The following is a 14,441-nucleotide window of genomic DNA, read 5'->3' as shown; positions in this document are numbered from 1 at the left end:
GCTCGTTCCACATGCGAGCCGACTTACGGTAAAACGAGTCGGAGAAACGACCCGTTCATATATGTATAGATAACATCAACTTAACTGTGAACGTGTATTCCGCTCGGACCGTCGAGTATCAAGCACGTGCACAGTGCAACGGGGATCAATGCTGCTAGCTCCTTTTAACAGGCTCTAATAAAATATCTGTAGAATAGACACAGCATACGCACATTTCGTCATACATGATTTTACTGCACATATGCCTCAGGGATTTCATTTCTACAGTATTCTGTCTACTTTCAGCCTTCTTCTGCCAATTCCATGCCTCATTTCCATATATTAGGGTATGTACCAGCACTACATTGTGGACTGCTAGCTTCGCTTCTTTGGACAGTTTTTAGTTAGCTCCATCCGCGTCCAATCATCCATTAATTACCCATTATAATCAAGAACCCGGCCTCCCCTACTAAGTCACGAAGCGTAATCAGGGGAGATGGTAAAAGATACAGGTTCAAAATTTCCTACATAACATTATTCCTTTTGCCGCCATTTCGGATTTTTATGGTCGAAAGGTATCCCTCAACCAGTTTCTTTCGATCCGGCCCGCCACGCAGTAGATGGGCAAACGCATCCGCCGCCAGGACCTAGACAAACCTCACCCTATGAACCCGTGTACCCCTGCTAAGTTATGATTTTTTTATGGATTTTGTTTTTGCGAAATTTTCGTTTCAATCTAAATACGCATACATTTCTTATAAACAATTGATCGAAGTTGACCTAATACGATAGTGTGGGCACGAACTTCGCTTCGCTTCGGGCATCTTCGCTTCGCGTCGCCCGACTTCCGATTGTTGTCGGTAAATGCGCCCGAGTCAAAGGACTCGAAGCGTCCGTCTCTAGCCGCCGGCCGGGATATAACGACACCCTGATTAGAATACATTTAATTGTTTTGTCTTTGATATCATAAATATTTTTAATAAATTAAAAACGGCTATGGAATTCCACGTTTTGCCACCGCGATACTATTGATTACTTAACACGGCTAAATATTTCATAACGACTTATTAACGATTCCAGAATGTATTTTATTTATTACTGTTTTAAAAAATTTTCTGTTTCTTTAGACGATTTTTTTTTATAAAGTGCCTATAAACTACATTTTATTATTTATCCACTGGAGCGATTTCTGCCATATTTTAGACCGGTCGGTGGCCGAGTTGACATCGCGTTTGGGTCCCACCCAGGCATAGTGTGTTCAATTCCTGGGCTGGCTAAGTCCCCCATCACAACACAAGCAACATTTTCAGCTGACTGTGGTGGTAGTAGGAGATTTTCAAATATTGCCAGGTTATTCTTAACCCGGGAATGTTTGTCTTTCTTTTCAAAAATTAGTTTATATTGTTTATGTTTTTATGTTTTCGGGGGATACCAGTACAATTGACCCAGTACTACAACTAAACGTCAGTTATTTTTTTAAAGTTTCTGTGAATACAGCTCCCAAGTCTTGCTCAAGTGCATGTCCGTCCGTAACACTTAGTCAATGTACTTATTTGTTCGTTCCTAATGTGAAGTTGCTATTTTAATTTTAATTCATAAATGAGATCCCTGAGGCGTATGTGTGGTTAAGATTAAGAAAGGGACGCTTAGATGGTTTGGGCATGTAGAGCGAATGAGCGAAGATAGGAGTGTGTAAAGAGGATATATGATGCAAATGTGAATGGTAGCAGAAGTCGGGGAAGCCCGAGGAAGACATGGCACGATCAAGTGAATCAGATACTCGAGTCAGGTCATGTCAAGAGTCAGAATAATAGAAGAGTATTATGAGACGATGTATGAATGTGAATGAGGCAAGAAGTGTGTGCCAAGACCGAGTTGTTTGGCGGTCCGTCCTCTCTGTCTACCCCTGCGGGGAAACGGCGTGATCGTTAATTAGTTAGTTAGTTAAATATACACGTTGTTTGGGGGAAAGTTTTATCTCATTCATAAAAAAAAAACTTTTTTCCTTCTTTTTTATTGAGATTAAAGCAAACTATGATATAAACATAATTTTATTTTTTTATTTTATTACACTAAATAGTTACGGTTCGTGACTAGACTGATTTTCTTGATGCCAGATAGTGTATTACGTTAAACATAATTGAAATTTTGAAAAATTATTATTCAACTAATTAAAAAACTTCTTTTCCTCGTCGAAGTTATTAAAATTGGACAACTTTGGTTGAATTGGTTCAATTGGCCACATATAGAATTCATTTGGCCCACTGTAAAAAAAACTTCATATAAAATATAATCGAACAAATTGATTAAATATAATTGCATTTGTAACCACCTTGTAGCTGTTTTTTAGTTTATGATTTATTTATTTCAAAGAAAGATGCCGACTTCCGGTCATATTGTTGTATAATATTAAATATGAGATGTTTCTTTTAAGAGCATTTCATTTTATTTAGAGAACTTTAAAATATAAACATTTCCGGTAAGGGTTCCATGATAACTCAACACAGTGACAATTCAACACACCTTTAAAAAGTGATGTAAAGTCATTAGAAACGATGAATAAAAAATTTAAACCTAACCGAACCTAACCTACTTAACCCAGTTAATAATGTTTTTGTTTCATCACTTTCCATGACTTTACATAACTTTTTAAAGATGTGATGAATTATCATTTTGATGATTTATCTGGTCATCTCCGGTAAGATGTAACAATCGTTTATACAGAATATTAATTATTGAAGTTGAGTTGAGTTCTGCGATTATTAAGCTTACGAGTTTTTTTAAATTCTAAAATAATGTGATAATCGATAAAAGATGGGTGGATTCATTGCTTATAATATAGATCATTTTGTATGTCTCTATATTCAAATTCGGAGGTATGACTTTTTTATGTGACACCTCTCACAAGAGTGCCCTTGTCTTTATACGTTAAATACATAGAAACTATGTCTCCACCCAGTTGGGCAGCGTTATGGGGCGGATTAAGATAGGGTCTGTAGGAATGAATTTATTAATGCGGGTCTTAAAGAGGCCCGGATTATATTGAGGAAGAAAAACAGATGCCGATAGCTCGTTCCACATACGAGCCGACTTACGATAAAACGAGTCGGAGAAACGACCCGTTCATATATGTATCGATAACATCAATCCGCTCGTGTCCGTCGAGTTGTCGAGTATCAAGCAGTTGTCGAGTATCAAGCACGTGCACGGTGCACTGGGGATCAATGCTGCTAGCTCCTTTTAACAGGCTCTAATAAAATATCTGTAGAATAGACACAGCATACGCACATTTCGTCATACATGATTTTACCGTACATATGCCTCAGGGATCTCATTTCTACAGTATTCAGTCTACTTTCAGCCTTCTTCTGCCAGTTCCATGCCTCACTTCCATATATTAGGGTAGGTACCAGCACTCCATTGTGGACTGCTAGCTTCGCTTCTTTGGACAGTTTTTTCTTAGCTCCAACCTCGTCCAATCATCCATTAATTACCCATTATAACCAAGAACCCGGCCACCCCTACTAAGTCACGAAGCGTAATCAGGAGAGATGGTAATAGATGCAAGTTCAATATTTCCCATATAACATTATGCCTTTTGCCGCCATTTTGGATTTTGATGGTCAAAAGGTATCCCTCAACCAGTCTCTTTCGATCCGGCCCGCCACGCAGTAGGTATTTTTTTAATGGATTTGATTTTTGCGAAAGTTTCGTTTCAATCTAAATACGCATACATTTCTTATAAACAATTCAAGCAACAAACAGTCGAATGAACACGTCATTTTGATTTGAAACGGTACCATCTCACAGTCATTTCATGCGATATTCGACTCTAGAGACTAATACTTTGGGTTCAATATCACAAAAGATTACGGAATCAGATAAAACCTTGTGATGAACAGTCCACCGATTGCTCTTGATTGGTTCATTTAGTAAAACCATATATAGGGACACAGATCAACTTTGTCCAATAACTTCTTACCTGGATCAACATACTACGGGAATAGATCAATATATATGAGATCAACATAAGTATGCCAATTTAGGTAGATCAACATAAATTATGCATCCGATTTCCATACAAATTTAGAAAATTTTATGAACAGTATATCAAATGGTTTTTCTGGCAAACTGGCAACATTGATAATTATTGTACCACTGTTGTCAATTCATTCAGATGTATTCCACAATAGCCAAGTTATATGGTGTTAAAGGTGGATCAACATAGTCTAACAACTTCTTACTGGATCAACATACTACGGGAAGAGGTCAATATATATATATATATATATATATATATATATTATATATATGATATATTTTATATATATGGTTACACAATATTTATATAACCAGACAATAATCCCAACTGCGCTTAACCGTCTGGAGTCAGTTAGACTATGGTATTCCTAATTGGTATAGATTGGGAATCTGAAGGTTGTGGGGAAGAAGGTGGGGAAGAGGAAAGCGGGGAAGTACCTGGCTATTTAGATCTGGACAAACACGGCCAAAGCAACTTCAAGCAATGTTTCATTTATGAATGCTGATCTTATACTAGGGCAATAATATACTACATTTTATTTTAATTGAGTAAATTTTGAAATAACACAACTTAATCAAATAAAATTACTTGCTCACGCCGGGATTTAAACCCGCGACCTCCGGCTTGCTAGTCGAAAGCCTTACCCCTCGACCACGGAGGCCGTCATCTTTGTATAAATGACACTACTCAGGTACGTCGCATTAGTGTTATATATTACGGATGAAACAATCATATTTATAATCATAATAATATTAATAATAATTGGACAATTTTTATAGCGCCGCTTTTGTGAGTTCAGTTCTGTTTTGTGAGTGACCTCAGCCTTCCAAAGACAATGTAATATTTATAATATTCAAGACAGCAACAAATATAATAACATATCGGCTTTGGAATGCGAGTATCTGTAAATAATTGGCGTAGCATTAGGCGTACGATGACATATTTCATATGCAAGACTGGTACACACTACACAGAGCAGTAAACAGTCGTATTGGTAGAAATAGTCAGTCCAATTTACATACAAATGTGCTGAAGAAAGCTCCAGTTCGTCCAAAAGTTAGTCTCAATCTCTTCGTGTCGCTTTCCATCTTGTTAGACTTGGATGGGACCAATTTAAAATTATTTTCTTACAAGAACAAGTTTAAAATTACTTCGCGCATTCTTCGACGTCCTATCTCCTATTTTTCTAAGAAACTTCATTAATAACTTTCCTCTTAATGAGAATATCTTCTTTATAGGAAAATAAACCGGAGATTTCATTTTGTTTTCTTTTTCGGTCGGTTGTTGTGTTCATCAAGTGGAAGGGGTGTTCATTGAAAGATTATCTTTAATTATTATTATTAAACTTCCTTTAACTAGGTTCGCTGAGAAAATTATGTACTTAGACCAATCATTATAATGTGCAAAGTAATTTAAGTGCCAATTAACTTATAACGATCTTTTCAATCCTGAGCTGTTAACACTAGTGGTGGCAAACAATTGCTTTTTAAGGTACCTATTTATGTGCTGCAGATTAAATATAATTCCCTTAACATTAAATATAAAAATGGAGTTCTTCAAATGAAAATTTACAGCAATTTTGTCCTCGAAATTTAAGTTTTGTAAGAAAAAGGCCATGCTGCCGTTCTTGTTAAAGCAATAGACAAGCGTGGTGTTTGTGGTTTTTAATTTTCACTAACTTTGGGGAATGCAGCATGGTTGGTTCGGTAAAATATGAAACCATATCAAGGATCAATTATTTGATACAAAGTAATCATTTTAAGCGTTGATTCCGAATTTAAAAATGTTATTTTCCTCTGTCCATCAGCGGTGTCGAACGACACTCCCCTTTACATCGGGCTGGCGATAGCTCTGCTGATATTTGCAGCGCTGGGAGGAGTGGCGTATCACGTCTTCAGGAGGAAGGAGAGAGATCATTCTCTGTATAACATGGCGAGATCTGGTAAATAAATCATTTTATTTTACGCATTAAATTTTGCAATTTTAATTTTTCAGTCCCAAGTGGTACAGCTTGCACTTCAACTGTAAAATGTAATATACGCTCATGTAATATTTTAGTGTACAAAAGTATGTGGTCTGTTGCACGGAGAAAAATGATCCTGTTAAAAAAGTGACAGCATGCTAACTTCCTCTTAAAATGTTAATCCTTCAGAATATATCGATAACACGTGTTCTTTTCCTAATATCATGACGGAATGCAACTATAAGTATGTCAGTGTCAATATCAGTATTTGTATGAACACATGTTCCGCCGTCGTCGTAGGAACTCTTTCAATTCATTCATTATAGGCCCGCAGTCCCATTTAAAAAAAAAATTAACAGTATTTCTTATCAGTAAGTTTTCTCCGAGTGTTAGTTGTTACATACACCCAAGTTTTATACACCAATATTCATACACTAAAAACAAAACGTTAAGAAGGCGTAATGGTGATGGTTTTGGACTACTATATTGTTAACATTTTTTAGAAAATTTGACCACAATATTTCCAGTTTATGAGAAAAACGAATGTTTTATCATTTCAGACTTTTTTATGTTTGTAGATGAATAGTGGGTATCAACCACTTTGAAGTTCTGTTAATTAGATAATATCCACATGTAGGTAATCTCATATCAATTTGGGAGGCGGGTTTGCTCTAGTCTTACTCTAAAAATTCAAACAAGTGTTGATGTTAACGCATACTTTGGTTACCTTAGGTACCTACATAATTACAATAATACGAAAATGATTTTAAAAAAGTGGAAAAGGACACCTGAATGAACAGGTATTCCGATATATTCTGAATAGACTAATACTGTACGAATTCACGATTTTAACAGGATTTTAATAAATTAGCCATCCTCATTTTTTCCGTGTTTCTATCTATTCAGTTTAACTAACTAACCACGACGCCGTTTTTCAGCAGGAGTAGGCAGAGATTCAATTGATCGTGACATGTATTCCTCAGGCGCCCTTAACTTCTTCTACTACTAACTTCCATATCAATATTCCCCTTTCTTCGTTCATCCCCTCTGTATGCCCAAACCATCCCTAGGTGTCTATCTAGGCGTCCCTTTCTTAATCTTAACCATTACGTTAATATCAGCATTTAATACATTTTCCCGGATTTCCTCTTATTTAACATGGCCATACAAAGTTTTAACGAACATTCGCCTCGGAGATTTCATTTCTACAGCATTCAGCGTACTCTCATCCTTCCTCTGCCAGATCCACGCCTCTCTCCCATACATTGGGGTTGGTATTATCAATCCATTTTGGACTGCTTAAATATAGATACTAAGTTTTTACTCACTAGTTAAACTAGTTAAACTAATAACCAATATGCTAGATTGCTATTTACAAAGTTATCCGGATTGAAACATGTTTTATATTATCATTTGAGGGTGAAATTCTCGTCAAAAATTACATATTCGACTCCAAAAGCCTTCCCGATCAGTTGTTGTAAGCAAATTTCAAAGCCACGATTATTTTAGCTACTATACTAAAATCTTAATTAAATAAAAAAATCTTAATTAATGGAATATTACTTTTCGACAGCGGAGTTCCGTCCCGAATTCTACCCCGACCCTGAGAAGAAGTCTCTCTCGTTGCAGCCCGACCTGACGCGTCACGGGGGCGGTGCGGCGGTGGTTGGGGGTGGCGGGGGAGCGGTAAGTGGGTGGGGGGAGCCCCCGCCGCCCCCACGACGCTTCAGCGAGCACCACTACGACGTGCCACATCTAGGCAACAGGTAATTAGCAACTAATGGGCTGCTGTTGCACTTTTTTTTGTTGAAATTTGGAAAGGATAAATAAGTGTTTGGTTTTATTTTTTAATGTTGTCGAAAAAAGGAAGTCATTGAAGGGTGATAAAGAAGGGTGCTTTCAAAAATCTTACATGTTCTTAAATTTTTTGTCACTCTTTGGATATTAAATTTTATTTTAAGCAATACAAAACAAAGCCTTTATTTTGTAGTTGAAATTTGATTATCTATACATACTTTTACGTACATTTGCCCAATTATTTAGTCTCTCTTATCTGGATCTTAACGTTTTAAATATTTATCATTTGGAAATTTGTTTGCTTTACAAGATACGTGGTTGTATATAATGTATATGAACTGTGCACGTCTAAAAATTCCAATTTATTGTATAGTTGAAGAAAAACAAACGTAGACCATATACGGATAAGGAGCCCCGAAACATGAAATAAACTAATTTTACACACATTATAAAAGTTCAACACAATTTCATTTATTGCTTCTCACAGAATATAAAAAACAATTTTTCATAAAGTAATTCAAATCTTCATTTAAAAGTCTGCAGATAAAAAATAAATCGACTTAAAATGTCTTCAGCAAATTATTTTCCTACAAAATATATCCAATGAATTTAATGATCCGTTGAGATATTTTTCCAAGAACAGTGTAGAGTAAATTACCCAACCGAAGTATTAAATAGTTTCCAAAGGAAGCAAACAAGTTCATTTAAATACATTTCAGAGACAAGTCTTCAGAGATGAAAGCCTCTGAAATGCTACTGGCTTTCCTGCGATATAGAATTATACATTTGTTCCAGTTACGCCCTGCCGCTGGACCACCAAGTAAGCCCCTCCAACGAGAGTGACAACTACGACAAAAAGCCCTACAGTGAATCCGACCATTCTTCCAGCAGTTGCTTCTCGAGCTGTGAGTACCGACTCTACCTCTAATGTATTTACTACTACCTGTTGCTCGTGCATCTCTCAAACATGTTTATGATCAAACACTAATGCTATATTTAGTAGTCAGAAGTCAGAACAGAAGGGGCAATTATTCAAATGTGTAATTTAAAACGGACACATGAAAGGTATAATCTGTTTTATATCCAGGAGAAAGCAATTGAATTAATTTAATGTGTACCTCTCGGTAGCCAGTAGTCTCGGCAACACAAATAACTCCGTTTGAAGGAGGTTATTAATAAGAGAATTTAACACGTGATTTCGAAGAAGTTTTATGAAACCTCTAAAATTTAAGTTTAAGAGTTTAACAGAACTGAAAATTTATTATTTTAAATCAAAAATTCTAACAATTATCTATTTTGTATATGTGTTACTTCATTTTATGTGCTTCAAATTATAAAGGAAACGCCTTTAAAGAATTCTTTCTTTTATGATTTTAGAGGCAACTGTGGCGAGTAATGGAAGTAAACATTTTCATTATCGGTAATATATATGTAAATATGACAAAATAAAAAATAAAACAAAGCCTTTTGATTGGCTTTTAAATTACAATAGGAATAATGGAACACAAATTTGTCGCGTTTTTTTTAATATGTCTACCAAACATAAATATTTTTTAAATAATTTCACTTTGATTATGTATTCATTTTAGTTAGTTATTTTAGGTTTTTAAGAAAAGGGCCTCGCAACTGTTTCCAACGTATTAAATACTCATATATGAAGACATTACCTATTAACATCGATATAAGTTGGCCGATGCCTATTACACCTACACTAAGACAGGCAGTTTCAACGAGAACATTGTTTGTTTCACGCGATGTTATTGATCTCACCCAAAAATAGGAAATCAAATATTCAATTCCGCATTAGGAACTTGGTTTCCTGGAATAGGTGGATACATTTTTGCGGCGCAGATGGAGAAATATGATGTCAATGAAATAAATAATATAAGATTTATTCAATAGGAATTAGTTTTTATTTAGAAAGTTTTGTGTTTTGCTACCCAGATCTTCTCAATTTAAGGACCGTTACTTTGAAATTGATTAATTTCCTTTAAGAGTAACTTATTTTATAATAATAATAAGATTTTATGATAACTTGTAAAGTGCTGTTTTAGTGAAAAATCACCCCAAGGGCGCTGTACAATTTATTACGAGTTCCTAGGGCCCATCTAATTTTATTATTTACGAACAGATACAGAAAACATACTTGACAGAGCACATTAGATAAACACACTTTTATTAAAAAGCTTACGACTTTCACCGCAGAGTAAGAGTATAATAAAAACATTGGACACTGATTTTACCCACCATTATTATATTATTATTTTTTTTTTTTTTTAATTTTTTTTTTTTTTTTTAAAAGAAAGACAAACATTCCCAGGTTACGAATAACCCAACAATGTTTGAAAATCTCCTACTACCACCACAGAAAGCCGAAAATGTTGCTTGTGTTGTGATGGAGGACTTAGCCAGCCGAGGAATCGAACACGCGACGCTCGGGTGAGACCCAAGCGCTATGCCCACTCAACCACTGACCGGTCAATAATTATATTACATTAATTATTACAATTATTTTAAAATAGCTGTCATATGCCCGGCGTTGCTCGGGGTTTTAAGTAAAGTTTTTAGGTTGTGAATTCTAGAAATAATATTATTCTAAAAAAAAGAAAAAAGATTTTTTTATAATTTTTTTTCACTTCATCGTTCCATGTCTACCTAGGGCGTTCTCGACTTCCACCATTCACTAAAACATAAAATTTTATCGACTTCATCATTCCAGTGCAGAAATATTGCATTAAGTCTTCATCGGGCATCGCTTACTTCTTATATCATTCAAACCACTCTCTAAACACTTTTACCACTAATAAGAACAAAAAAAATAAATTTTTAGTGATCGGTCAAATCAGTCCTGTAGTTTTTGAGTCTATAGGGTACAAATAAAGAAACATTAATTTTATAATTTGGTGTATACTTTCTAAGTATGATCATCTTAAAATGGGGCTTATTATATAAATAATAAATACCCCTGTTTTCTGAAAGACGATCAGCCAAAAAAATATCTAAAACCAAATTTTTCGTCGCTACCCATCTGTTTTGCCATTTTTCTATTTCAGTTTAAAATGTTTATATCTACAAGGTTTCTTGTATTGCTATGCCTGCAAGTTTGTGTACCACGTCTTTATATATCTGATATTTTACAAATTTTTGTCCTTGATTATGCTCTTCCGCTTCATTTTTGCATCGCTTAATTGTTGGTAGGTCCCTTTTCACACCCTTTATAAGTCATCATCCAAGGATGACTTCTTGGATGATGATACAAAAACCCAAAAGGGTGAAAAGCAGACGAGGGCGAGACTGAACCTGGAGTATAGGGACATTAGCAATTTGATCAGTGATTATTGTTTTGTCTCCTTAGCCGAGTGCACCTTCGACGTGGCCAGTGACACCGTGACGCTGCCCTCGCTGCCCGCCGTGTCTGCGCTGTTCGCCGAGTTCGTGGGCAACACGAGCACGAGCGTGGCGGTGGCGGCGGGCTCGGGGGGCGCACGCCTCGCGCTGCCGCAGGTTGGCGCGGCTGCCTCTCTGCCCGAGGGCGCTCTGCCCCGCGGCCGCAAGGAGACGCTCTACCTGTCGCTGGTGCGCGAGGACCGCTGCCGGCCCTGCTTCCCAGAAGGTAAGACGTGAACTTTCTCGGTAGGAACCGATTAGATTAGGTAATCTAACCACGGTATCTATTTGAAATTTGATACTTAAATTAAAAATAGCATAAGAAATATTCGTGTTCAGTTGTTGATAGATAAAAAATACTTGTTTCAAGAATAAAATTTTAAGTATTGACGTATTAATTCGTTTGGTTTTCATTTGTGTCGATTCACATTATTAATTATCGTTTTTTATTCAGGCACAACGCAACTGGGCCCCGTCATCAAAATAGGCCCCCCAGGGATACAATTATGCAAAGCAGCGATAGTACAGATCCCCCACTGTGCCAGTCTCAAGCACGGCTTCTGGAACCTGTCCGTCTATGCACTCGGGCCCGCTACCAATCAAAACCTAGACAACTCTCACACGGAGTGGCGGAAGATAGTCAGCCTCGGTCAGGAAACCATCAACACGCCGATATTCACACAGCTAGACTCCGATAAGGTTTACCTTGTCACCGACTTCTTGTCGACTTTCGTCTTGGCTGGAGAAAGTTTCAATGGAAAAGCTGTGAAGAACTTAAAACTCGCAGTGTACGCACCGCTTTTATCAGATACTACCGTCACCGACTTCTCGATCCGGGTTTACGTTTTCGAAGATACTCCTTGTGCCTTGCATTACTGTTCAGATCAAGAAAGGAGACTCGGAGGCGTGTTACTCGATTCTCCTAAATCTCTGTGGTTTCAAGACGGAGGATCCAATTTGTGTTTAAGCTTAGAAGATATTGGAGTCGGGTGGAGAGCGAAACCTAATTCAAGCTACCAAGAAATCCCCTTCTCTCATATTTGGAGTTCGACGTCTAACTCGTTACATTGTAGCTTTACTTTGGAACAGACGGATTCGATAAATGAATTGGAATTCAAAATAATCGCATACCAAAAGGTTAATCCTTCACATAAACAAGTTTTCACAATGAGATCGAATGATGAGTTTAGAAACGGTAATACTTCTTTTAACCCCATCAATGTGAATTTTGCTCAAAATAACAACGCGTTCTCAGAGCATGCCATTGACAGCAAGACTTTGCCTGAGAGATCTCTAACCGTGATAGACGAAGACATCCAATCGTCTGCAAAACAAAAATGCATGACTGTGAGCGATAAGGGAATAAACACTTGCGTCGTAGACAATGTCACCCCTTTCAGACTAACGAAGTCGGTTAAAAAACAATTATGTGGTTGTCTGGACCCTCCCAACGCCCGAGGCAATGATTGGCGACTGCTGGCACAAAAGCTAAACGTCGACAGATACATTAACTTCTTCGCAACGAAAAGTTCGCCGACAGAGCACATTCTAGATCTGTGGGAATGTCGCCACAGAAACACCAGCGCAGTTGCTGACTTGGCTAATATCTTCCGAAATATGGGCCGACATGATGCGGTCCGAATTGTCGAATCTTGCCTGGGGCCGAGCTGGCTTTGAATGCCATTTCTTTTTATGAAAAATTAAACTAGCTGACACAGAATAACTAAGGAAATTTTAATTAAGTATCCCAAAAGCGCTAAGGACTTTTGAATATTTACCAACGATGCTATTTGCTATTCGTATTGTGGATTTATTTTATGCCGAAAAAGCCCTTTGTTTCAATACCTGCTGTGTCAATTACGTACAATATTTTTACAGCGTTAAATATAAATCATTGTTTTACTTTGCAGAACATGATAGCAGTTGTCGCAATTAAAATTAGACGCGAATGAAATAATAATAAGATGTACATAAATACTAGTTAATTATTATTACTATGTATACCTACAAAAATAAGTTTAAATAATTGGGTTTGACGGATTTTCATAACGTTTCCTCCCTCAAGGTCAGAAAATATTTTTTATGTTTCACAATCGAAATAATAAATTAGACTAACCTACTTGACTGAACATGTTAAATGAAGGTGGAAGCAAATTTCTTAATAGTTCAATTACTATGCTTTTATAACATTATACATTCATTAGCTACTTATGTAAATAAAAAAAACTTTTTTACTTTTTTATATTCTTATTAGCTTACGTGTGTAGAAAATAGAAATATCTAATTTATTAAAAAATATATTATTAATGTTTTATCTGTGATATACAAACATAACTGTTACATGTAGCGATGAATAAACAAAATTGATTGTAATTCAAAACATTTTTTCATGTACCTACCCATCCAACTTAGGTGTTTGAATGAGAAGAGTTTAAAAAAAGGTTTATTTTTTCTGTTGAGATAATTAATTTTGTTTCGAAATGTAAATATAATTTATGCAAACATGCGAGACGTCTGACATAATGTTAAATGTTCTACAAGTATTTCATGGTGGTCCAAAAATCACAAAGATATTTTCATGGGTACACAGAACACACACTACACTACTTTGAGAGGGTTAGAGGAACTGTACCAAAGATTCCGAGAATTAGAATAATATAAGAAGAATCTTCATTTATTCATGTATTTAATACTTTTCGTGAGCCATTACAAGCGTGACGGTTCAATCTATAATTAACTTGCTCACAGATAACCGAAGAACTAATTGTTCTATTAAGGCTGAATGCCTACACAAATCGAATTGGCTTAATGAATTTCTCTAGGGAGTTTTCTCTCGGCTTCTTTTATCCATCCTGCCTAAAATGGCTCGGGATTTCTCTGCTTCGAGGAAGAAATAAGAGAACATCAAATAATTGAACGAGAATTGAATAGTTGGGGAAAGGGATTAATTCCTAGAAACCAAACCGCATCACCAGATTTACGAAAGTGGAGAGTAATAAGTATTGTTTGTTTTCCGGACTTGGTTTTATCCGCAAAAGCGTCTGAATGAAAAATCACTAAAGATTAAAGGATTCTTCTGTATAAACCTAATGTCTACCTACTGATCAGTCGGTAAGCTTATCAGGTTATATTGTCATAGTTTGAATTTAGCCGTTTAAACTAAATTTGTTGTTTCATGCGAAACAATCAATTACGATTTAAATCACCTGAATTATGTAGCTTTGCCGCCGTACTGCTAGTATTGTGAAGCTTTACCAAGGATCAGGGAAATGG

At 36.3% G+C, this 14,441-nt stretch overlaps 1 protein-coding gene across 2 annotated transcripts in view; it reads left to right on the top strand.

Annotated features, from left to right (window-relative positions):
* LOC149426374 (netrin receptor UNC5B-like) overlaps positions 1-13,513 on the top strand; it is a 160,377-nt gene extending 146,864 nt beyond the window's left edge. For both annotated transcript variants that reach the window (XM_089650947.1, XM_089650940.1), the window contains 5 exons: positions 5,829-5,963; positions 7,558-7,750; positions 8,577-8,686; positions 11,137-11,394; positions 11,623-13,513. In XM_089650947.1, the coding sequence (XP_089507073.1) occupies positions 5,829-5,963; positions 7,558-7,750; positions 8,577-8,686; positions 11,137-11,394; positions 11,623-12,845 (1,919 nt within the window). In that variant the 3' untranslated portion in view covers positions 12,846-13,513. The remainder of the gene's footprint in view (positions 1-5,828; positions 5,964-7,557; positions 7,751-8,576; positions 8,687-11,136; positions 11,395-11,622) is intronic.
* Positions 13,514-14,441: the final 928 nt, after the last annotated feature.

Source organism: Hesperophylax consimilis, chromosome 1 (assembly GCF_061612785.1).
Source record: "Hesperophylax consimilis isolate HC1 chromosome 1, BYU_Hcon_1.0, whole genome shotgun sequence".
In the NCBI taxonomy this organism is placed as follows: domain Eukaryota; kingdom Metazoa; phylum Arthropoda; class Insecta; order Trichoptera; family Limnephilidae; genus Hesperophylax; species Hesperophylax consimilis.
The sequence above is the reverse complement of the archived record's forward strand: the minus strand, read 5'-3'. Positions and strand labels throughout refer to the sequence as shown.